General features: G+C 43.2%; 1 protein-coding gene across 1 annotated transcript in view; it reads left to right on the top strand.

Moving 5' to 3' along the window:
• The window catches only part of DDX10 (DEAD-box helicase 10), a 421,792-nt gene that overhangs the window by 63,929 nt on the left and 331,904 nt on the right, over positions 1-25,959 (top strand). The window contains exons 11-13 of the mRNA XM_073613492.1: positions 1,198-1,285; positions 10,142-10,230; positions 24,354-24,723. Coding sequence (XP_073469593.1) covers positions 1,198-1,285; positions 10,142-10,230; positions 24,354-24,723 — 547 coding nt within the window. The remainder of the gene's footprint in view (positions 1-1,197; positions 1,286-10,141; positions 10,231-24,353; positions 24,724-25,959) is intronic.

The following is a 25,959-nucleotide window of genomic DNA, read 5'->3' as shown; positions in this document are numbered from 1 at the left end:
CAGCAGCAGGAGCCATTGGCTCAGCCAGTGAGGAGGGAGAGACCTGGGAGAGCCGCTGCTCTCGTGCACATTGCTTGAATCGGGTTTGGGCTCAGGTATGTAGTAGGGAGAGCTGAGAGGGGGGATGCTGCACACAGGTTTTACCTTCATGCATAGAGTGCATTAAAGTAAAATAAACCTTCAGCCTTTACAACCACTTGAACCTCATCCCGCCCAGCCAATAGCAAAATAAAGGCCAGGCAGTGGTTTAATTGTTGTTACTGGATCTCATATGACGTCCTTCACAACATGCCACTCGTACGGGCAGATCGGTGGTGCAATGTGTCGCTCGGACACACCGAATCTCTGTGACGTAGGCTCTTTACCATGTGATATAGCTGTGTCCGATCAGTGCAATGATTATCAGTGCAGCCCCATCATTTCGGCCTATCAGTGCCCATCATTTCGGCCCATCAGTGATGCATATCAGTGCCCATTAGTGCAGGAGAAAAATTACTTATTTACATAATTTTATACCCGAAACAAAGAAACTTTTTTTTTTTTTGTTTTTTTCAGAATTTTCGGTCTTTTTTCATTTGTTTAGCAAAAAATAAAAAAAAAACTTGGTGAATAAATACCACCAAAAGAAAGCTCTATCTGACTCAATATAATTATACAAATTTTGTTTGGGTACAGTGTTGCATGGCCGCGCAAATCAAATGCACATTCAAAGTGCGACAGTACTGAAAGCTGGAAATTGGCCTGGGCAGAAAGAGGGTAAAAGTGCCCAGTATTAAAGTGGTTAAAGAACAGATCTAATATGTAATCAACTCAATGTAGTTGCTATGGCCAGTAGCTGCCCCAGTCCTCTTACATCCGCTCCATTGTCTCTTAGGCTTGCATGAGGGATATTGTTCCTTTTTAATGGCTTCCTCGTCTTGCTTAGTAACAGATTAAAATGCAAATTTTAATGATTGAATAATGCAGACTACTTTTACTGTTATTATTCATCATTATTATTAAAGCTAAAGACTTTTTTTCCCCCCCAATTATTAAAATTAAAACCCTGTAATATGCTAAAAGCAGATTATGCATTATAAACTAATTGAAAAACAAATTAAAAGTAAATTAGATTGAACAGCTGAATTACATCATTATGTCAGTTTTTCTATAACTCTTATTCATTATTATATGTTCTCTCTTTGCTGCATTTTTCAGAATTAACCCTGAAAAGCTGTTGGATGTGCAAGGGCGGCTGGAAGCGTTTTTGGCCCAGGAGCAGGAAATGAAAGAGAGGGCGCAGAGGGTATGTGTGCAACATCGAGATAAGGCACTTCGCTTGAAAATCAGTTTTTTGAAGAGGGATCAATGAGTTTATATTTGGCTATCTGACATAATGCTAAACCAGTATTAGTTCTTTAGCCAGCAAATCTAGTAAAGCTTTCTTTTTTTTTAATTTCTTTTTTATTTATTTATTTAAATTTTTTAGAAAACGGTTTGAATTTTGTCCAAATTATAAAAAATGCGCCTTAATAATTTTAAACAATCCCCGGGTTTAAACTTTGCAGGAAAAATCCCTGCAAACAAAAAAGACCCCCAAAACAAAAAAAGCCAATTGGCGCAGTAGTACCCAGGGATAAAAATAGTGCCTTGGGGCAATGGTATCTGTTCTGGGATATTCTCTCACCTCAAAGAGGGATAGAGATGTGGGAAGGGCAAAGTACAAGGGGATGGGTTTGGGGGGGAAGAGTGAAGTAATATGGAGGGTCAGTTTAGGAGACTAATAAAGTTCTTGAAGGCAAATTAAGACAAAGGGATCTAGATGCTTAGCACACTTAGGCCTCAGGTAGAGGCGGAGGTGGATAGTGGAAAGATTTATTTTTTCAAATTAGTTAGTTATCCAGCCATGGCACTCGAGACTTTTTAAAAAATTTGACTAGGTATCCTCTGTTATTTTTCCTGGTAAAGGAGGAGTTTGGATCAGATTAGTTTTTTCCACCATTGCAGTGTGGGAGGTTTAGGTTTTGTGATGACCTTCCTGGCATAACGTAGCAGGAGTCCCACAGAGTATTTTTCCACATTTCAGTTCCAAGTCATTGACTCGATGCGGGCATTCTTAGGTGGTAATGAGGAGGGGACACAAAAAGTTGAAATTCAAATAAGGTAGAACTCCATTTGCTTTTATCGTGATTTATTTTTCGGTAACCCTTTGTCAGCACACAAAATTCAATATTAAAGCCTAACTCCAGACAAGTATTTACAGGTTTGGATAGAGTTGGAAAAAGGTAAAACTTATTTCTGACTGTAAACCTATTTAGGAGTTTTGGAAGTTAGTAAATCTTTACAATAAGGAACCAAATGGCAATAAAGTCCCGACAGAAGCTCTAACCCTTCTCTGCTGTTTCCAAAACTCAATAAAATGTTTTGGCTGCAGTTTGGCTTTAAAGGAGTTAAGAAAAAATGTAATCCAGTAATATGCTTTAAAAATTGAGATGCAGCACTCCGCTATTTCTCATTCTAAACTTTGTAGGGCGTAAGCTGGTTACACACTATAAATCTCATTTAGATTTACTAAAATGATAAATTATGAGGACACTTCAAAACTGTTCCTTCATTGTGTATCAAATCAGACAGGCCCTTGCACAGAGTGTATGGTCATCTTTAGGCTTTGTGCACAAAGGCTCCAGCTTTTATAAGATAAATATGTACAGCAAGGTTATGCAAAGCATTTTGAAAGCTTTGGGCCGCTTAGTTGAGGCCTGTAAAGCTGAATTCCATGTAGAAATATTGTTATATTTGTGTAAAAGTCATTTGTAGGTATTAAAGAATTGCTCCTTGTAGTTATATAATTAATAAGGCACTGATAAATCGGCACTTGACTGATTTTATTTTTGTCCTTATTATTTCCATGTTATAAGACTGATAGTATAAAACAGAGTTGTGCTTAACACATATACAGCATAAAACATCTAATAGTGTACAGTCCTCTTTATTGCAAAAATAATGTGAAGAGCAGGGTGATAAGCAGACAGCAGTGCAAAAGTCTTGGAATTAGTAGTCCATGTGTAGACTTTCGGACACAATATAGTCCCTTTCAATCCCCTGTGCAATGGACACCATATAAGACCACCACCGGTGATAAGAAATGCCTGCTTACCACATATACTGGAACTTTATAAAGGCCAGAAACGCTTGTGGCTGATTACCCCGCCAGGGCCGTTGGGTTGCAATCCGACCAAAAATCTGTAGTCTTGCAGGCGATCTCTCTCTCTCCCGATGTTAGGAATGTCCGGACACACACGGAGCACCGACCCAACTTATAAGACTGATGGCCACTATGCCACTATTGCTTTGGCCCCTCTTTAGTTCACTTTTAGTGAGTGGTGATGTAATAGCAGGAGGATCAGGGAGTCTGACTCCTCACCAGAATTTCCCACTCTTATTGCATTGTTTGATGTTGCTCCAGTCCAAGTGCTGGAGGGGGGCATGACCGAGCAGTGCTGCTTGGTGTCTATGGATGTACACAGCCAGCTCATGGTTTGCTTAGGGGGCACTTGAAAGCAGAAGGAGCAGAGAGCGCCAGCGGGGGACTTCAACAAGCTTTCAAGTAGTGCTGAAGCCTACTAAAGCCTGCTAGCAGCTTGTTTTTAATGTGGTAATACCCCCATTAAGATCTGGTTTTAACCTCCCTAAACTGGTGTTGAATGGAGCCAGTCCAGCATAATGCCCGGCATATTTCCTTTGTCAGTGCAGCGTATAGTGTGTATTGAAATGATTGATTGTGCATCACTGTACCAGTGTATTTTTCATATTTTTCCATATGCATGTACTCTGTACTAATTTTTACAATTGCACCCACATATAACTGGAGATCAAAATTAGAGAACAATTTATGAACACTTGGTTTTTTTCAGAAATTATGTAATTGTCATGGTTATGCAGTAATCTTTGTCAGCTTACCTCTTTCATGTGTTCACCTTTAGATGCCAGCCACCCTCACCTGACTGCTGATATAGTCTTCCCTCAGCATAGCTTCACCTCAGCCTCTAATTAGGAACACTATATTAATCTGTGCATTGCAAGCCAACCTTGCTGCTCAACCATTGTGTGTTTTAGCTTTTCGTGTACAACTTGCTGTGTCTCCTACATCTGATTCCAGTTACCGATCTTGGCCTGTTCTCGACTATCCCTGTCTGCTTGTGACCCTGACCTTTGGCAGCGTGTTCTATGTTTATCCTTGTCTGCTAGTCGCCCCGACCTTTGACTTTTCCCTTTACTATCCTTGTTGTTCCAGCCTGCTGCTTCCTTCCTCTTTCTCCTGTAGTCTACCGTGAGCTGTGAGACCCTGGGGGCCGCGACCTGGAGCCAGACTGCAGCGCAGTCCATCCTCCCCACTAGAGGCTCTGGTGAACACCTGCTGGCTCTTAGACTCTGCGCCCTGGGGAATCTATGCTCTAGCTCCCAGTGGGATCTGTGTTGGTCTCCAGTAGACCTGCTTCCTGAACCTCCCAGAGTTCAAACCACAGCAGTCAGTCCTAGGGTCCACTACCTTAGCGGTGCACTCCTGACTCCCACGGAGTGCATCTGTCACCTGGACTCAGGTGACCTGACAGTAATCTTCATTGCTCAACATTTGATGGAATTTTTGTTGTGACTATACCATGCTAATAGAACAGTGTTTTTCAAAATAACCAAGTCACTTTAACAAAAAACCTTTATTTTGTAGAAAACACAATGATCAAACTTGGAGAACAGTAATGACTGTAGCACAAAGAAAGATTACAACTTAAATTAATGAAGGCTACAACGATCAACAATTAGTAGGAAGTGTACAGGCCTTTTTTTTTTTTTTTTACTTCAGCATATCTGCGGCCACAGGACATCACTAGTCTCTTACACTGCTCTGATGTGATTTTATTCCACTCTTCTCTTCTTCCAATCTCTTCCACAGTTTGGTGACTGTAGTGGGTTTCTTGACCATAACTTTGTCGCCAAGGATTTTCCAGAGGTTTTCTATTGGGTTTAGATCAGGACTCTGGGCTGGCCATTTCATTATTTCAATGTTTTCATCTCCAAGAAACTGCTTTACCCATTTTGCTATGTGACAGGGGACATTGTAAATGACAATTGCTGGCTGATAGAGTGATGAACACACGAAAGGAACCGCATGTTGTCGAAGAAGGTTCTGATAAACATTTGCATTCACTCTGCCATGTAGCTGTATGAGAGGCCCAACTCCTACTGCAGAAAACATCCACTAAACCATGACGCTTCCCCCTCCACCTTTCACTGATTTCTTTACACACTTTGGGTTTAGTCTTTCCCCAGTTTGACGATGAAAATAATGTTTCCCATCGGACCCAAATAAATTTAACTTGTTTTCGTCACTAAAGTGAACTTTGGACCAGTTCTCTGTCTACTTAACATGGTCCTCAGCAAAGGTTAGTCTAGCTTTTTGATTCTTTCTGCTAATGAGAGGTTTGGTCACTGCAGAGTGGGCTTTCTGTCCAAATTCTCAAATGGCGAGATGCTGTTTGAGGAGACAGATCCTTACTCTGTTCAGCACTGAACTGGCGAGCAATCGCAGCTGGAGTGTTGAACCGATTGCCTGTTGAGATTCTCTGAATTGTCCTGTTCTTTCTTGCATTTGTCTTTTGTGGATGACCAGCCTTCTTGGGGGACTTGAATGAGTTTGTGACGTTGTAAAGATGCAATATTTTAGAAATCCGATTTGGAACGACAAACTTCTCTCGCCATGGCTAAAAGGGTCATCCCTTTGGCCTTCATCTGGACAACCTGCTGCCGGAGTGTTTCAGTCACCTTAGAACGGCTCATCATCTTGCAAAGTCAGTGAAAACTGGGAAAAAAGTTAAGCTGCTAGTTAAATAGGGTTTGTCAGATAATTAAAGAAATTAGCACACGGTGCCAGATTGACACCAAAAACTGGGATGTATCTGAAAGTGTTCTCTAATTTTGATTAATGAGATTTGAAAAAGAACATTGAAGTTGTTTTTTTTCTGTGCTTCAAAATATATGTAACTTGTGAAACAAGCTTAACAAAACTGCTCTTTTGCTCCTGTTTAGATAATTTCAAATAGGACTAAGCAGTGACCTTGACATTTAGGAAATTGTAGGTTGTTCTCTATTTTTGATCTCCAGTGTACATTAGTACAGCATTACACAGCTATTCATGTCATTGACAGGTTGTCACCTGGGATGACCAAGTGGAGGAAATATGCCAGGCATACACTGAATGGGCTCACCCAGCCTGTGAGGAAGAGCCCTTAAAGTGATACTAAAGTTTTGTTTTGTTTTCTTTAAAAATAAACATGTTATACTTGCCTGCTCTGTGAAATGGTTTTGCACAGAGCAGCTCAGATCCTCCTCCTGGGTCCCTTGCCAGCGCTCCTGGCCCCTCCCTCCTGTCAAGGCTTGCTATAGGGGCTCCCGAGCCAAGCAGCAGCTCCACGTGTCTATTCAGACAAGGAGCCCCACCCCCTCTCTCTCCTGATTGGCTAACTGACTTTGGCAGCAGTGGGAGCCAATGGTGCCCCTGCTGTGTCTCAGCCAATTAGGAGGGAGAGTCCCGGACGACCGAGGCACCCATGCACTTCGCTGGACAGAGATGGGGCTCAGGTAAGTATGAGGGGGGCTGCTACACACAGGTTTTTTATCTTGATGCATAGAATGCATTAAGATAAACCTAATGCTTAAACTAAGAGGTTTGAAGCTTGCTGAAAGCCCTTCAAATGCTTTGTCAAATCTAGCTTGTACACATTGCTTTTATACAAACTGAAACCAGTGGGAACATGGCCTTAGAGTGCAAATGAGAGAGTATGTGTGTGTATGCTATTCAGAAATAGTCCAGTGCTTCACAATTCAATGTGTTTCATGAAAAGATGATGCTCCAACTTTCCCACATGCAAATACAACAAACTGTAGTGCAGCTGAAATAATCCACAATGGAAAGGGTGTCACCGCTGTGCTCTATATGTGAAAATTGTCCGCTTATCGAAGCAAATGATCCCACCAGGAGATCATATGCTTGTGAGTGGAAACGCCTTTGAATACAAGTAGTCAGCCAGCTCCAGAGAATGTATCCAGGCTTATGTTGCTCCTTAATCTCGTTAATCGCATCATGTGGCTATAAAAGATAATGGAAGGTGCTTATAATGCATTAATGCATATAAAGCTGGTTTATTAAATAAAAATTGCACTTGCATCAAGGACAATGAATTCGAGCGATACAGGATAAAATCTTGCACGGCCGCCTGCAGTGCGGTCTGCACTAGTTGACGTCACTTTGCGAGCTCCAACCCAACGCGTTTCCTCTCAGAAGGCATCGACTGGTATACTGTATATACTCGAGTATAAGTCTTGATTTTCAGCCTTTTTTTTGGGCTGAAAGTGCCCCCCTCGACTTATACTTGAGTCACCGCCGTCTGTCCGCATGATCAGCGTGTCATGCAGACACACGGCAGCCAGCGTGTGATATTACTATTCGGCGGCCATTCACTGTTCAAAAGCCGTGCCTCCTCCTCATCTGTGATGGGCAGAAAACTCCATTTCCCAGCAGTCAGTGTACAGCCTATCACGGACATTCTCTCATCCTCGTCTGTGGTATGAGGATGAGAGAATGTCCGTGATAGGCTGACCGCTGACTGCTGAGTTCTGTGTTCTGCCTATCACGGACGAGGAGGAGGCGCGGCTTTTGAACAGTAGAATGGCCGCCGAATGTTAAATATCACAGGCTGATCAGTGCAGGGCGACACACGGAGGATGCAGATCGCCACAGGGACACATACACAGGGACGCATGCACAGGACACAGGTAGGTGACACATGCACAGGACACAGGTAGGTGACACATGCACAGGACACAGGTAGGTGACACATGCACAGGACACAGGTAGGTGACACATGCACAGGACACAGGTAGGTGACACATGCACACATACACAGGGACACATGCACAGGACACGGGGACACATGCACAGGACACAGGTAGGTGACACATGCACACTTACACAGGGACACATGCACAGGACACGGGGACACATGCACAGGACACAGGGAGGTATACAGCTGCAGATGGGCATTGTTGACCCTCTTTTTCCACTTACAGTAGCTGCTGCATTTCTCACCCTCGTCTTATACCCGGGTCAATAAGTTTTTCCCAGTTTTTGTGGTAAATTAGGGCCTCAACTTATACTCGGATCGACCTATACTCGAGTATATACAGTAAATGCTTTTCAACCCAAATCATTGTCCTTGATGCAAGTTCAATGTTTATTTAATAAACCAATTTTATACGCATTAATGCACTATGAGCACCTTCCATTATAGCCACATGATGTGATTAACGAGATTAACCGCTTGCCGACCGCCACACAGATGTACGTCGGCAGAATGGCACAGGCAGGCAAATGAGCGTACAGGTACGTCCCTTTAAATTTGCTGCTTTTCGGGCGCGTACATGTTCCCCGGTTCCGGGAACTCTATGTTCTCCGGCGGCCCACGATTGCGGGGTGGAGAGGTAGAACGGGGAGATGCCTATGTAAACAAGGCATTTACTCATTCTGCCTTGTGTCATGACAGAGATCCACTGCTCCCTGTGATCAGGAGCAGTGATCGCTGTCATGTGCTAGGTAGCTCCTCCCCCCCACAGTTAGAATCACTCCCTAGGACACACTTAACCCCTTCATCGCCCCCAATGGGTTAACCCCTTCCCTGCCAGTGTCCTTTACACAGTAATCAGTGCATTTTTATAGCACTGATCGCTGTACAAATGACAATGGTCTCAAAATAGTGTCAAAGGTGTCTGATGTGTCCACCATAATGTCGCAGTCACGATAAAAATCGCAGATTGGGGAATATTTTTTTTATTTGGGGGGATATTTATTATAGCAAAAAGTAAAAAATATTGCGTTTTTTTTTCAAAATTGCCGCTCTTTTTTTGTTTATAGCGCAAAAAATAAACGCAGAGGTGATCAAAAACCACCAAAAGAAAGCTCTGTTTGTGGGGGGGGACGTCAATATTGTTTGGGTACAGCGTCGCACGACCGTGCAATTGTCAGTTAAAGCGACGCAGTGCTGAATCGCAAAAAGTGCTCTGGTCAGGAAAGGGGTAAAATCTTCCAGGGCTGAAGTGGTTAAGGAGCACGATAAGCCTGGATACATTCTCTGGAGCTGGCTGACCACTTGTCTTCAGAGGCGCTTCCACTCACAAGCATATGATCTCTTGGTGGGATCATTTGATTCGGTAAGTGGACAATTTTCACATATAGAGCACAGCGGTGACACCCTTTCCATTCCATTCCTTTCAGCTGAGATACAAAAAACACAGTCACTTCCAGCACTAATAGGTCTTCCAAGGTGTGGAATAAGAGATATAAAAAAAAATGGTGGTGTGAAAGGTATATAATGGTATCCAAAACTAGGTGGATGCTGCCTTCCTCAGATGGGGTAATCCGAAAGGAACTACAAGAAAAACGGTAATGGAAGGCGTGTACACCTAGTGCATTACCAAAGATAATTTAATAATAAAAATGTTTTATATAAAAGTGGGTACTCCCAAAATGCAACTGACAAAAGGCCATAAAAACAATGCATGGACATGCACAGAACATGGGGTACAGCTAACGCGTTTCGGGGGGCGCACCCCCTTCCTCAGAGCTAGGCTATGTTTGCAGCTGCACTACAAACAGTTTGTTGTATTTGCACTTGGGAAAGTTGGAGCATCATCTTTTCACGAAAAACATTGAATTGTGAAGCACTGGACTATTTAGGAACTTTTTGCACCATTTATTTGTCATTTTTTGTGAACAGATCGTGGCTACTTATCCTAAAAAAATCTTTTTGATGTAATTCACTTGATACACAGTTCTAGTCAACAAAAGTTTCACTTATCTAGTGACACTCTGCCATTTAAACATTCACTATTGTTTGATTTTGCTTATTGCATATTGTTTATTGCATCTGTTACCTAATCATTTTTGGGATTATATCTCAGTCAAAAACGGTGCATCCTTTTTATTTTACATTTTTTTTTTTTCTCCTCACTATTCAAGGAGTGTTTGATTGCAGCAGTTTTTTGATTTCACATATTTGCAGCTGAGCGCACCTTTTTGTGTTGCTTAGTAATCAAGTATTTTTATCCACAGTGCTTTGTGTCTTACCTGCGCTCTGTTTACCTTATGAAGAATAAGGACGTGTTTGATGTCTCCAAACTGCCTCTTGCAGAGTATGCTCAGTAAGTATTTCACTATGAAGAACGTACTTGTTTGTGTCCGTAATTGGTTATTCACAGCCATGATTCAGAATTAAGGCTAAAGTGTCAATGCAAGGATAATGAACTGTTATTTTTTAGCCACATACGGATCCTCTACTCCTTTGTTGCAGCCCTCAGCCTTACCCCTTTTTAGACTTAAATAATTTAGCTTTATAAAGTATATATTTCCACTTTATTCTTTTGGGAGATTTATTTTGCCAGCCACCAAAGTGATTAGCTGCAGTAATCAAATATACTAAATCAATTACTGTTGGTAATATTGCTAAAATTTAAAATTTTTATATTTGTGTCATGAATTACACACTTTAGTTACTTTGCAAATCTGCATGGAAATTAAACATCCCGACAGGGTACAATATATACTGTAGAAAAGGCAAATTTACATAAATAGAAATTCTTTTTATCATTTAAAAAACACTCTGAATTGAAATGAAAACACTCCTTGAGCTCAAGTCAGAGACTTTGCCCAGGCTGAGTTTATGCCATCAGTCTGCTGCAGACATTTTCCTCCGTCTCCTCTCCCATGTGATCAGACGGCAACAGTGTAACTATGTAGCAACTCAGAAGATTGGTAGCTGACGTACAAGGCTGATCTGTGACTGACATTGTGAATTCAGCCAGAACTGCATAGGCACCAGGAATTACATGATTGTGTCATCACTGAGTCGACATGCTCTATCAAGGAGGTAGATGGTGACCATAGATGATACCTGAGCAAAGATGAATATGAATAACGCGTATCCTTCTATAGTGTGTGCGTGTCTCAATCCAGAGCGCTAAGTGCCAATTCTGTCTGCTGCCTTGTTTCTCTGCTATCTTCATGAGTCACTTCCGAAAATATTTCCTGACATCAAGAGGTAAAAAAGTGACAAGGGGATGGAGCTCCAGGACACAGCCTGTGATTGACAGCCTTAGCTCTGTTGCTTTGTACTGTGTGAAGGGGGGTCTCTCTTCCCTGCAGCCATCTCTCACTGAGCTCTGCAGAGTGCAACTTCAGCTCCTCGCCCCTGATTTCGGAAAGCGCAGACAGGTTGTAAAAAGTTTCTGAAAGTTTCTGAAATGTGAACAGCTGTAGAGAAGAGAAAACTGCAGATAAACAGGTACAACTTATGTAAGAGGATTTGTTTCATCTCTGTGTATCACCTAGGGCCAGTCACTTCACTTCATTTACATGGGTATATTCAAGGGTTTACAACCACTTTAAAGCATTGTTGGGCTCATACTGTGTTGTGAGAGGTAATAAATACATGTAATTTTTATATATCTTAATTTGAACTTGACAGATATGAAAAAACACACCTAATAATGCAGTGATATAGGATACAGGGAAAACATAGTAAGCAAGATATAGATTTTTAAATGCAAACATTCCGACATAGCATAAATATAGTGCATGTATACACACTTGTAGATCTGACTTACATTTTCATTTATCCCTGTTTTTGTTATCCATATGACATCTTGCAAGAGTCTATTTGTCATTAGTGAGAGATGATGAAACGGCTGTTGTCTTCTGAGGGATGTAATAATTCCCCTACAGAAAATTTACTGTAGAAATTCTTTGTGAGCAACTGCAGGTGTAATAGGGTGGTTCTATCCCTTCCTAAACCTCCCACTCTTTTCCTTTTTTATTCACTACTTGTTACTTGTTTTAAAATGCAGCTTTCAATGAAATGAGTTAGAGGTAGACTGAGGGCAAAGTAGGAGTCTCAATGGTCAGTGAATTGATATGTGAATTGTAAACTTAAGAGATGTATGGAAAGCCTGTGGCCACTGAGCTGTGGAGCCAGCAGAGCTTAAACCCAGGGATCATCGAGAATCCTAGATCCTGCTCTTTGTCTGCACCGTTCGGAAACCTAGTAAAGTCATAAGTAACACAGTATACCACATCCCACCCGGCCTATAGCAAAATGACAGCCGGGCGCTGGCTCTCCCGTTTTGACTGGATGTCATATGATGTCCTTCAAAACAAGCCGCTCGTGTGCGCCGATCGGTGGTGCGGTGTGTGTCTCCAACGCACAGCATCTCCGATCATGGTAAAGAGCCTATGATGTAGATGCTTTACCAGCTGAACAGCTGATCACAGCGTAGCTAGGAAGTTCTGGTTATTCGCGCTGACAGTGTGTGAGTAGAGGAGACTCTTCTGACAGGGGATCTGCACTGATAGTACAGTGGTTATCAGTGCCCACCAGTGATGCCCATCGGGGCCACCTCATCAGTGTCCATCAGTGAAGGAGAAAACTTGCTTATTTACACATTTTTATAACCAAAACCAGGAAAACTTTTTTTTTTTTTCGAATATTTTCATTTCTTTTTTCATTTGCTTAGCAAAAAAAAACAAAAAAAAAACTTAGTGGTGATTAAATACCACCAGTAGAATGCTCTGTCTAAAAAAAAAAAAAAAAATTAAAAAAATTTAGTTTGGGTACAGCATTGCTTGACCGCACAATTATTCAAATTGCGACAGTGCTAAATGCCGAAAATTGGCCTGGGCAGGAAGTGGGTGAAAGGGCCCGGTATTGAAGTGATTAATGTATGCAATCATGCAATATTTTTAACCTGCAAATTTCAGGAAATAATATATTTTAGTTCTGCTTTTAAGAAAGGGTGAGACACCAACCGAAATAAGGAACCACCCTAAAGGAAAGGAAAAAACAAGCAAATATATTGGATATGATTACAACTTCCAAATAAATGTCGGGGGGGGGTCCTCATTCTTAAGATAAAAACAGGAAATGACTCCTATATTAAGTTCAATTATGTCTGTGGTTGGAAACCATTATTAGAGTACAGTCCTTTTTTTTGTTTTGTTTTTTGTGAGCCCAAAATAAATGATGTAAACCACCTGTCTGTCCTTGGTGATACTAGTGACACCAGAAAAATGAAGCTTGCCTGTACATGGCAGAACCTCCATCCCCATATATAATGACTTGTCACCATCCAGGGTAGACCAGCACTTGTAGAGGTTTTTTTCAGGAGTGAATATATGAGTATACAAAAATATACCACTAGGATTACATCAAATGTTAATATCTGAAATGTATGATTCTTATGTCTGAAGATTGTGGACATGATTTAAATGGAGCACAGGATTTAAAGATGTGGGATCTGAAAGTGGTTGTAAACTTTTGAAATGAAAAATAAGCACAGCATATTCTTTTATAGTAAGTACTTGGGGGGAGGGGGTGTCCTTTCCCTCCACTGAGGTCTCAGATTACACTCAGTCCTGTGCTGTGTGTGACATCAGATCCCTGCCCCCTGCCTCTGGAAGCTCAGAAATGCTGTGTAAATTCTGGACATTGAATGGATTTGGAGAAGAGGGGGCTGCAGAGATAGAGATCGCTAGATATAGATATTTATATATATATAATGTAGCAGGATTTTTTTTTTTTTAAATCTGTATATCAAGAGTCCAGTCACTTAACTGGGTTAATGTAAGGGTTTACAACCACTTTAAAGTGTAATTTCAGTAGAATTCTGTTTAAGCCTAATCTACTCCCACCCCCATTCTAAGTCTATTCAATCTTCCCTGTAAAAGAAAAGATGTCTATACCTACCTATTCTGAAGCTTGACCAGTCACATGATTGGGTCCCAGCCCTGGCTTCAGTGTAGGGGCAGCAACAACAACCGCAGAGCCTGGGAAATGACGTCTCCCATAAACTTACTGTGGGGATGCTTTTGTACCTGGGAACCCCATGACTAAGCTCTGTGGGTGGGGTAAAATGCATCCGGGGCATGGCCTGTTTGGAGCCCGGGCTGTGGCTGTCATACACCACTTTACAGGGATTTGCAGAGATGTGCGACTTCTAGGACTTTTTTTTTTTTTCTTCTATCGGCAGTTCAGAATATCAAATCCTTTTTGAAAGTGTTCCGATACAGTGCCTTGCAAAAGTATTCACCCCCCTTGGCTTTTTACCTATTTTGTCACATTACAGCCTTTAGTTCAATTTTTTTTTAATCTGAATTATTTGTGATGGATCAGAACACAATAGTCTAAGTTGGTGAAGTAAAATTTGAAAAATATATACATAAAACAATTTTTCAGAAATAAAAAACTGATAATTGGCATGTGCGTATGTATTCACCCCCCTTTGTTATGAAGCCCATAATAAGCTCTGGTGAAACCAATTACCTTCAGAAGTCACATAATTAGTGAAATGATGTCCACCTGTGTGCAATCTAAGTGTCACATGATATGGCATTACATATACACACCTTTTTGAAAGGCCCCAGAGGCTGCAACACCTAAGCAAGAGGCACCACTAACCAAACACTGCCACGAGTGAGTTGGTGGTCCATTTAAAGTGCCAATTAGGGGGCATTTATTTCTATGTCCACAAAGACCAAGGAACTCTCCAAACAAGTAAGGGACAATGTTGAGAAGTACAAGTCGGGGTTAAGTTATAAAAAAATATCCAAATCTTTGATGATCCCTAGGAGCACCATCAAATCTATCATAACCAAATGGAAAGAACATGGCACAACAGAGATGGCCGCACACCAAAACTCAGGTAACCCTGGAGGAACTGCAGAGTTCCACAGAAGAGACTGCAGTATCTGTACATAGGACGACAATAAGCCGTACGCTCCATAGAGTTGGGCTTTATGGTAGAGTGGCTAGAAGAAAGCCATTGCTTTCAGAAAAAAACGTTTTGAGTTTGCGAAAAAGGCATGTGGGAGACTCCCAAAATGTATGGAGGAAGGCGCTCTGGTCTGATGAGACTAAAATTTAACTTTTTGTCCATCAAAGAAAACGCTATGTCTGGCGCAAACCCAACACATCACGTCACCCAAAGAACACCATCCCCACAGTGAAACATGGTGGTGGCAGCATCATACTGCGGGGATGTTTTTCAGCAGTCGCGACTGGGAAACTGGTCAGAGTTGAGGGAAATATGGGTAGTGCTAAATACAGGGATATTCTTGAGATGAGCAAAACCTGTGCCACTTTGTGTGTGATTTGAGGCTAGGACGGATGTTCACCTTCCAGTAGGACAATGACCCCAAACACACTGCTAAAGCAACACTTGAGTGGTTTAAGGGGAAACGTGTAAATGTGTTGGCATGGCCTAGTCAAAGCCCAGACCTCAATCCAATAGAAAATCTGTGGTCAGACTTAAAGATTGCTGTTCACAAGCGCAAACCATCCAACTTGAAGGAACTGGATCAGTTTTGCAAGGAGGAATGGGCAAAAATCCCAGTGGTAAGATGTGGCAAGCTCATAGAGACTTATCCAAAGCGACTTGGAGTTGTCATAGCCGCAAAAGGTGGCTCTACAAAGTATTGAGTTTAGGGGGGGTGAATAGTTATGCACATTGACTTTTTCTGTTATTTTGTCCTATTTGTTGTTTGCTTCACAATAAAAAAAACATCTTCAGAGTTGTGGGCATGTTCTGTAAATTAAATGATGCAAAACCTCAAACAATCCATGTTAATTCCAGGTTGTGATTCAACAAAACACAAAAAATGCCAAGGGGGGTGAATACTTTTGTAAGGCACTGTATATGTTCTATTCTGCTTGCCTGGAGTTCATTTGTGTTTGACAAACTTATTGTGTATAGCACTACAGCGGTATAACAAAGTTTATATAGATGCCCGTGTGCGTTTAAAGTTTGCTTAAAATGTTCTGCTCTATTGGGTGAAAATACTGCACGTGTATCGGCCAGTGTAGTATTTTTAGTGATCTATTTATTCCATGGAACAGTTGTAGCGTTAATGCTGTGCACAGACAGGAGGACTCAGAAGGACTGTTTTGCGACCTAAATGTTACATGCAAGCCAGAGCACATGGGACATCTGGTTAGGGGAACAGAATGTAACTTATGATTAGAACAATTTAATCTTTAATTATGTAGTGTGGCAGGGTAACCTTTGTGCCAGTAGGGATGCCCTTAATCACACAACACACTACTGTGCCTTTGCTGCCAGCTTCATGTCTTGGTTCAGCTGCAAGAACCCCGCCAGGTCTGAGTCTGGTTCTCGCTTGTCATTTGGGGACATTTCAGTTTCACAAAGGGTAATCTTAATCACAAAAAAAAAAATTATTTATGCAGACTGCTGGAAAGGAAAGAGCTTAAGCTGCCTGTAGTAACCAGGTAACTTGCAGCCACTAAGCTGAATATGATTACCCTTTATAAGTAACACAGGAAAGTTCCTCATCCTGACTACCGTATTAAAAAAAGTTGCATCTAAAGCCATTTTTATTTTGGGGAAAGTAAGGAAAGTTTGGCACCTCTACCAGGTTTTTATTGCTGTCCCAGTCTCCTTTATTGAGTTTGACCCTCTATTTGTCCTGGGGGCTGGTTATCACTGAGACTAAAAATGGTGGCACATACAAAATTTTGAGTTGTCATCACAAAAAGAATAGAGGTGAAGTCTAATGGGGACATGTGTTCAAGTGAATATGTCTGAAAGGATTTACCTTCTGTCAGGACCTTGGTAGGAGACCGAGTTGCTGAGAGGGCTCCCCTTGCGGCCGAGTGCAGCACAACCCTGAATATGGTACAGGGATGTGGTGCTCACAGAAGCACGGGTTGCCTGGAAGTAGGAGCCGGTGTTGGTGGCTTGATAGAGAAAGTCCGTAGAGGCAACGTGCTTAGGGTCCAAGGATGGGACCAATGGAAGTCCAATAGGAAAATCAGAAGCCAGGCCAGGGGGTCAAACACAGTAAGCAGTCCGAGAATCAAAGCAACAAGTCCAGGTACAGGAGACAGAGGAATGCGGAGTCCGTTTAGCCAAGCCGGGGTCAGATGCAGGAAGCAGGCAGGGAGATTCAGAAGCAAGCCGGTTGAATAAGCCAGGAGGTCCAGAGGAGTCGATAACAAGCCGGGTCGGTGCACAGGAAGTCAGGACAACAGGAAGTCAGGATAACAGGAAACACAATCACAGGAACACAGGAAGAGCTGACGATAATCCAGCAATGTGGCACCATCAGTGGGACGTTTAAATAGACAAGGCGTAGTATCACGTCGTACGCACACCGTTCCGTTCGTGCGTTCGTAACATCGCGACGTTGCTACGCACGCGCATTCGTCCGAATTTGGTGCCAGGCGTCCGCCTAGTAGAAACATTGCACACCCGTGTGCGTTGATGCGCGTTAGCGCGGCCTTGCCTGTGCTGGTTTGCTAGCCTATTTCCCTGACAGTGCCCCCCCCAAGGGGCAGCCTCCGGATGCCTAAACGTGCCCATTTTTCGGGGTACCTACTGCGAAATCTCTGAATTAGCCTAGGAGCGTGTACATAACTTGCGGGCTCCCAAGAGTTCTCTTCTGCAGAATACCCCTTCCACTTGACTAGAAATTGAATTGTCCTACCTCTCCGACGACAGTCAAGGATAGATTCAACTTCAAATTCTGCTTCATCTCCAACCTGGACCGGAGGTGGGGGCACTTCTTCTCTCCCTGGAAAAGGACTAGAAACAACATGTTTAAGAAGTGACACATGAAAAACAGGATGGATCTTGAAAGATTCGGGTAAAGTGAGTTCAAAGGCTACAGGGTTGATTTCGCGTTTGATCTCGAAAGGACCCAGGAACTTGGGTCCCAATTTCCGAGATGGGCATGGTAGCTTGAGATTTATAGATGAGAGCCAGACCTTGTCCCCTATCTTAAAGGTAGGGCTCGCTCTTCTCTTCCTATCGTACTGCTTCTTATATTCTTCTTGGGCCTTCTTCATGGTATCCTGGAGTGTCTGATAATTAGTATGGATGAAATCCACTCTGTCCTGAACCGCCGGTACTGAAGATTCTGGAATGACGTTGGGTAGGAATGAGGGGTGGAAGCCGTAATTCGCCCAGAAGGGTGATTGGTTGGTAGAAGAGTGTATTGAGTTATTATAAGCAAATTCTGCACAAGGTAATAGTTGAATCCAGTCGTCTTGAGAAAAGGAACAGAAGCACCGCAGATACTGTTCCAGCGTTTGGTTGGTCCTTTCGGTCTGACCGTTACTCTGTGGGTGGTAAGCTGTGGACAAACACATTTCAATAGAAAGTAATTTGCAGAGGTTTCTCCAAAACCTAGAAGTAAATTGTACCCCTCTATCTGATACGATGTTATTTGGTAATCCGTGTAGTCGAACAATTTCCTTAATAAAGATTTTTGCTGTATCTAAGGCAGAGGGGGTACCTTTCATAGGTAAAAAATGCGCCATTTTGGACAGGCGGTCTACTACCACCAAGATGGTAGTAAATTCTTCTGAGGGGGGTAACTCCACGATAAAGTCCATGGAAATCTTCCTCCATGGTTGTTCTGGGACTGGCAAGGGTCTTAACAAGCCCCAAGACCTGGCGTTGGATCCTTTGTTCCGTTGGCAGATGATGCAGGAGCTGACGTAGGTTTTACAATCAAGTTTCAAAGTGGGCCACCATAGGGACCGCTGAACTAGCTCAGTTGTTTTTCGAACCCCAAAATGACCAGCTAGCTGATGATCATGAAAGGTCTTCAACACTTGTAATCTGGCTTGCTGGGGAACGAAAATCTTATCTTGGTGCCATAGGAGTCCCTCTTGGCTTCTCAGGGAGGAGACTTCCGCTTCAGTACACTGACTAGAGGCCTGCTCAATAGAGGATCTTAGGTCGGGTTGGATCAGTAGGAAGTTTTGGGGAGACAAAATTGTACTGGGGGCAATTTCTTCAGGCGTGTCCGGAAACATCCGGGATAAGGCGTCCGCCTTTCCATTCTTCGACCCTGGGCGATAGGTTAAGTGAAAATTAAACCGAGAGAAAAATAGTGCCCATCGAGCCTGTCGGGGTCTTAGGCGTTTGGCCGTACGGAGATATTCTAAGTTCTTGTGGTCCGTAAAAATCAGGATGGGATGAGTGGCACCTTCCAGGAGATACCTCCATTCCTCGAGAGCTGTCTTGATTGCCAAAAGTTCCCGATCCCCCACATCGTAATTCCTCTCAGGAGGGCTCATTTTCCGTGAGGAAAAGGCCACGGGATGCAGCAGTGCTTTGGGACCCTGACGCTGAGATAGAATCGCCCCTGTGGCGACTTCTGAGGCATCGACTTCCAGGACGTAGGGTAGAGCAGGGTCAGGGTGTTGCAGAATTGGGGCAGAAGTGAAGAAGGTCTTAAGCTGATCGAAGGCGGACTGTGCCGCTGCTGACCACTTAAACTTGGTATGCTGGCGGGTTGTCTGAGTAATAGGTGCTACAATGGTGGAGAAATTCTTTATAAACCTTCTGTAGAAGTTGGCGAAGCCAATGAATCTCTGTACACCCTTCTTGTCAGAAGGGGCCGGCCAATCAAGGATGGACTTTACTTTTTGAGGATCCATGGCGATTCCACCTGTGGTGATGATAAGACCCAGGAATTGAATTGAAGTTTTTTCGAAATCGCACTTTTCAGATTTGACGAATAACCCATGGGTTCTGAGGATGCTCAGTACCTTCTTCACGTGTATTCTATGGAGTTCCAGAGTGGCAGAAAAAATAAGAATGTCGTCAAGGTAGACAACAACAAAATGATCTAAATGTTCCCGGAAGATGTCATTTATGAAATGCTGAAAGGTCGCCGGGGCATTGCACAACCCAAACGGCATGACTAGGTACTCAAAATGTCCAAATCTTGTTCTGAAAGCCGTTTTCCACTCGTCCCCCTCTCGGATGCGGACGAGATTATAGGCACCACGGAGGTCGAGTTTGGTAAAGATGTGTGCTGTGCGGAACCTTTGAAAAAGCTCAGGGATGAGCGGGAGTGGGTAGCGGTTCTTAAGGGTAATTTTGTTTAACTCCCTGTAGTCCACACATGGTCTCAGTGTCTTGTCCTTCTTCTCAACAAAGAAGATTCCGGCACCTGCAGGGGAAGAAGAAGGACGGATAAAACCTTTTTCAAGATTCTCATCAATATATTGTCTCAAGGTCTCAAGCTCAGTCTCGGAGAGGGGGAATATACGACCAAAAGGAATAGTAGCTCCTGGTAGTAATTCAATGGGGCAGTCGTAAGGACGGTGTGGCGGTAAGGTGTCTGCTTTCTTTTTATCGAAGACATCAAGAAATTCCAGGTAAGCTGCTGGTACATTAGGATCCGGACTCGGTGTGGATTGTACAGTCAGGCAACTGGAAAAGTCCTGGAATTCGGGGGTCAAACAATGTTGTTGGCAATAGGGAGATGTAAGGAGTACCTCCTTCTTGGACCAATCAATCTGAGGATTGTGTGCTTGTAGCCATGGGATTCCCAGGATGACTGGGAACATAGGGGAACTTAAGACATCAAATCTGAGAAACTCCTGATGACCAGAATTGGTAGTGGTAAGAATAGGTATGGTTTCCTGGGTGACATGACCCGAGCTTGGCAAGGAGCCGTCAGCCAGATGAACTGTTAGTCTCTGTTCCTTATAGTTTAACGGAATAGCTAGATCTTTAGCCAAGGCCAAGTCCAAGAAGCAACTACACGCCCCGGAATCCAGTATTGCTTGGAGGTGGATCTCCTTACCTGCCACTAGCAATGTAACAGGAAGTGAGATATGGGCAGAGGAAGACCTGGATACTTGAAGGTGAGTACGGAGGGTCGGTTTTCTTGGTCTTATAGGGCAGTAATCTATGAAATGTCCTGATTCCCCGCAGTAGAAGCAAAGTCTCGCCTGCCGGCGATAAAGTCTCACCCCAGGAGTTAATGCTGGATGGAACATGCCGACTTGTAAGGGAGCTGATGCAGACTGAACTTGGGGCAGGTTCCGAGTGGAACAAGAGGCCTAGTCACGTTCACCCTGACGTTCCCGTAAACGTCTGTCAAGCTGAATAGTTAACTGGATGAGATCTTCAAGTGTGGCCGGACCCTGTAACCTGGCTAACTCATCCTTGAGGGCCTCTGATAACCCCATTCGATATTGGTATTTTAATGCTGCCTCATTCCAACCAGAATCCATGGACCATGTGCGGAACTCCACTGTATAGTCCTCCGCAGGGCGCTGACCCTGACGGAGGGAATGTAGATTTGCTTCGGCAGAGGCTACCCGTAGGGGATCATCATATAACCGAGCCATGACTTCAAAGAACTGATCCATAGTGTTGATGGAGGGACTGCTTCGTTCCAACAGGCCATGGGCCCAGGTCTGTGGTTCACCACGTAATAGGGAGATAGTGAACCCCACCTTGACTGTTTCACTGCAAAAAGTCTGTGGTTGCAAGTCAAAGTATAAGTAGCAGGAGTTTTTAAAAGACCTAAATTTTCTTCGATCGCCACGGAAACATTCTGGCATTGGGACACGTGGTTCTGGAGGGACCATGATCCCAGCAGCTGCCGCTGGAGGTGGACCTTGAACCGAGGAGGAGGATGACTCAGGTAGGTGCTGCAGACGTTCCTCCAACCGGAAGTATTCCTCCTGAAGCTTCTGAATGACTGGGGTAAAGGCCGTGATTTGCTGGAGAATGGCCTTCATCGGGGAGTCACCTCCGTCGGTCTCTGACATGGCTGGATTATACTGTCAGGACCTTGGTAGGAGACCGAGTTGCTGAGAGGGCTCCCCTTGCGGCCGAGTGCAGCACAACCCTGAATATGGTACAGGGATGTGGTGCTCACAGAAGCACGGGTTGCCTGGAAGTAGGAGCCGGTGTTGGTGGCTTGATAGAGAAAGTCCGTAGAGGCAACGTGCTTAGGGTCCAAGGATGGGACCAATGGAAGTCCAATAGGAAAATCAGAAGCCAGGCCAGGGGGTCAAACACAGTAAGCAGTCCGAGAATCAAAGCAACAAGTCCAGGTACAGGAGACAGAGGAATGCGGAGTCCGTTTAGCCAAGCCGGGGTCAGATGCAGGAAGCAGGCAGGGAGATTCAGAAGCAAGCCGGTTGAATAAGCCAGGAGGTCCAGAGGAGTCGATAACAAGCCGGGTCGGTGCACAGGAAGTCAGGACAACAGGAAGTCAGGATAACAGGAAACACAATCACAGGAACACAGGAAGAGCTGACGATAATCCAGCAATGTGGCACCATCAGTGGGACGTTTAAATAGACAAGGCGTAGTATCACGTCGTACGCACACCGTTCGTGCGTTCGTAACATCGCGACGTTGCTACGCACGCGCATTCGTCCGAATTTGGTGCCAGGCGTCCGCCTAGTAGAAACATTGCACACCCGTGTGCGTTGATGCGCGTTAGCGCGGCCTTGCCTGTGCTGGTTTGCTAGCCTATTTCCCTGACACCTTCTTTTGGAGATATTTCCTCTTCCTGGTGTGTCTAGACAAAAAGCGAAGGGAAATCTCCCCAAAGGAACTTAGACGAGCTGGGCTTTAAGTTTTCCCCGACCTTACTTTAACATTTTTAGTTATAACCTAGTTGGGTATTATGGCAGCACTTGTGCAAACTGTGTCTTGGAAATGTTATCGATAGGAAACTCCTATCCTAATACTGATCAGTGGTTCCAAATTATTATTATACTGCCGTAGGGAACAGACCAAAAAGATACTGAGCATCTTTCCAAATAAGTGTTCTGTTTATTCAGCGCATTTGAGGCTTTTATGAACATGTTCTCGTAAGTACCACAATATTATTACAATTGTAAGCAGTACATAGACTGGCTAGCTTCTTATCGAGGCCTGAGAAATGTGAGTACGTGGCAGAAAAGTTAGTATTATGCCAAGGACATTGGCTGCGAAATTTCTTTCACAGCAGAAACAGTAGATGAGTTAGCAGTGCAGCTTTTTGCTCCTATAAGGACATTGGGGAGAAAAATAATTGAGGCTTGTAGCTAAGGAGTGTTACTACTTTTCTCTTTAATGGACATGACAAGAGTACCCAGGAAAGTTATTTTAGGATTTGTGACATAGAACTGACATCCAATGGCCATATCCATGGACTGCAGACAGGCCTTCAATTGATGTTACTGAGACTGGGGTGCCTGTGAAGGGTGGGGTATAATGCAGGACTATTTTGAGCTATGGCATAGGATAACTTTAGTAGATGCGATTTTCACAGGAGGGTATGAAATACACTTCGCCTGATATTGGAACTCCAAGCAAGCAAGTGGCTTAATACATTTGAATATATGTGTCTCTATATTTTATATGTTTTTCCTGTTAAAGGATTTATAATTCTGTATAGCCACTCTTGCCAGGTAGGTGGCACCCCGTTGTCCTGGTTCAGTTTTGCAGCTTCCTGGTCATCTTACAGCCTCCATCCTACTCACGGTGTAATAAATAAGGATATTCTGTTTGTTTGAACAGGCAGGTTTTGGAGATACTGGTGGAGAGTTAAAATTTATTAGGGTCACAGACAGAAATAGAAACCCATCAGGGAGATTCTCTATCGCTTAACGTCTCTGCGATGTTTTGGAGCTGTTGTCTCTGAGACCAGAAAACACAGCCAACAATTCAAACATTGAAGATGTAATCTTTGTCACCATTAAAGAAATTTTCCATGACTTGCTGTACTGAAAGAAATCCTGATTACATGATCAGGAAGCACTCTGGTTCATCATTGTCAAAGGGAATCGGAGCTGTCCTTGACATCCTTGCCTGTTAGCTAGGAACCGTGAAAGTGTCGGGAGCCATCTGTCAAATGGTGGGATCTAGGTTAAAGGATAAGTTCACCTTTGTAAAAATAAATAAATAAATAAATAAACATCTTTTAACAGGTAAAAAAATTCACATTTATTTTTTTTACTAGGAGCCTGCAAAACATTGCACCCGCAATCAGCAGATTGCGGGGGCAATGCAGGACTTCTGCAGACTGTCTGTGTAAGCTGTCTGCTCGTATGGGCAGGCAGTTACACACTGATGGGAAGAAACAATCAACTACCTAGGGCACTCAACAGGGCCCTGGTAGTTTGTTGAGCACTACAAGGTGAAAGCTGCAAAGGATGTTGGTACTTCCTGTTCATTCATTCACAGAACTCTGTGAATAAATGACACAGCCGGGTGGCCCACTTGTGACAGCGAGTTTGGGGAGAAAATCCCTGGCTCGCTATCACTAGAGGTGAAGTGGGTCAGGGAATGGCAGTTACATGTTCCACAGGTTTTTAGGGTGGACTTATCCTTTTAAGTTCCCTCAGCACAGGGCATTGAAATGCTGCTACTACTACTAGATATGTGACCCTATTAAAAAAAATTGTCTGTGGTTTTGTACTTAGTTTGAACATTTTGTCATTGTCAAGGTCATTGGGTCTTGCTGTTGCTCCCAGAGTACGTTTCCTCCAGAAAGCACAGAATTCTCAACCTTTAGTGTCAAGACCAAATGAAAAGCCAGCAGAACCGGGTACTGACAGTGATGAGGAAATCAAGAGCTTCAAAGCTCAGCTTGACGGAAGGACACCTGTGGAAATGGATAAGGAGGGGAGTGTCCCCTCCAGTGAAGGAGAAGACAGTTCAGAGGATGAAGAGGATAGTGAGAGATTAAAGGCCAAAGACCAGTCCACGTTTCACTTTACAAATGAGGATGATGAGGATGATGACTGCCGAGATGTGGAGATTTTTACGGTGAAGAGACGAGATGTGTTTGGGGTGAATGAAGGCGAGGCGGAACTAGTAAGTTTTGAATATTTCATGCCTGAATTTACTTTGTTCTTGCTTGCTGGATTATATCATTTGCCTTTTTGTGATTTTTGTTTTCCAAAAAACTGTTTATTGAATTTTTAGGATGCATATATTCACCAAATGACAGCAATTTAATGTTCATTCATATCCAGAGAGAGATATAGGAGGTTGTCTCCACTCACATCACAGAATATTACTAAACACAAAGTCATTGGTATACATTATTTTGTTATTCAAGCTGAACTCCAGGCATAAAATCTTTCATCTAAATATTTTCTCAATATCAGCTAAGAATATAAATTTGCTGTGTGTGACAAATGCCTTTGCAAACTCAGATGTTACTTTTCAGATGTGAAAGTAGTAGTGGCATCACTGAGCTGTATATACTCAGTGCAGAGAGCAAGTCCACCAAGTGCAGGCTTCCTGTAAAAAAAAAAAAAGAGGAAGGGGGTGGATACAAGACCAGTCTCCCTGCACAAGTGACTAGTCTTAATTACAATTAATTAATTAATTTCCTCCTGTGCCGAGGAAAAGTGCATTTGGTTTTGTGATGGATCACTGTACAGGGGTGGAAGAAATGGACAATGCACACCAAGATTCAACTAACAATACACATGTCTCTTGTATTTAGACAGTATCTATTTTTCCCAGAGTTTTTCTTTAAGACTTGCAATCTATACACTGGAGGGAGAACCTCTAGGGGAATCTAGGATGGGAAAGGACCTGGGGGTCCTAGTAGATGATACACTCAGCAATGGCATGCAATGCCATGCTGCTGCTAACAAAGCAAACAGCATATTGGCATGCATTAAAAAGGGGACTAATTGCAGAGGTAAAACAATAATTCTCCCACTCTACAAGACTTTGGTCTGGCTGCACATAGAGTATGCTGTCCACTTCTGGGCACCAGTCCTCAGGAAGGATGTACTGGAAATGGAGCGAGTACAAAGAAGGGCAACAAAGCTAATAAAGGGGTCTGGAGGTTATTAGTTATGAGGAAAGGTTGCAAGCACTGAACTTATTCTCTCTGGAGAAGAGACGCTTGAGAGGGGATTTGATTTCAATTTACAAATACCGTACTGGTGACCCCACAATAGGGGTAAAACTTTTTTGCTGTAGGAAGTTTAACAGGACTCATGGCCACTCATTAAAATTAAAAGAAAAGAGGTTTAACCGTAAACTACCTAGAGGGTTCTTTACTGTAAGAGCAGCAAGGATGTGGTATTC

The sequence above is a fragment of the Aquarana catesbeiana genome, linkage group LG02, assembly GCF_042186555.1.
Source record: "Aquarana catesbeiana isolate 2022-GZ linkage group LG02, ASM4218655v1, whole genome shotgun sequence".
NCBI classification, from domain to species: domain Eukaryota; kingdom Metazoa; phylum Chordata; class Amphibia; order Anura; family Ranidae; genus Aquarana; species Aquarana catesbeiana.
This window is presented reverse-complemented; position numbering and strand designations above follow the sequence as displayed.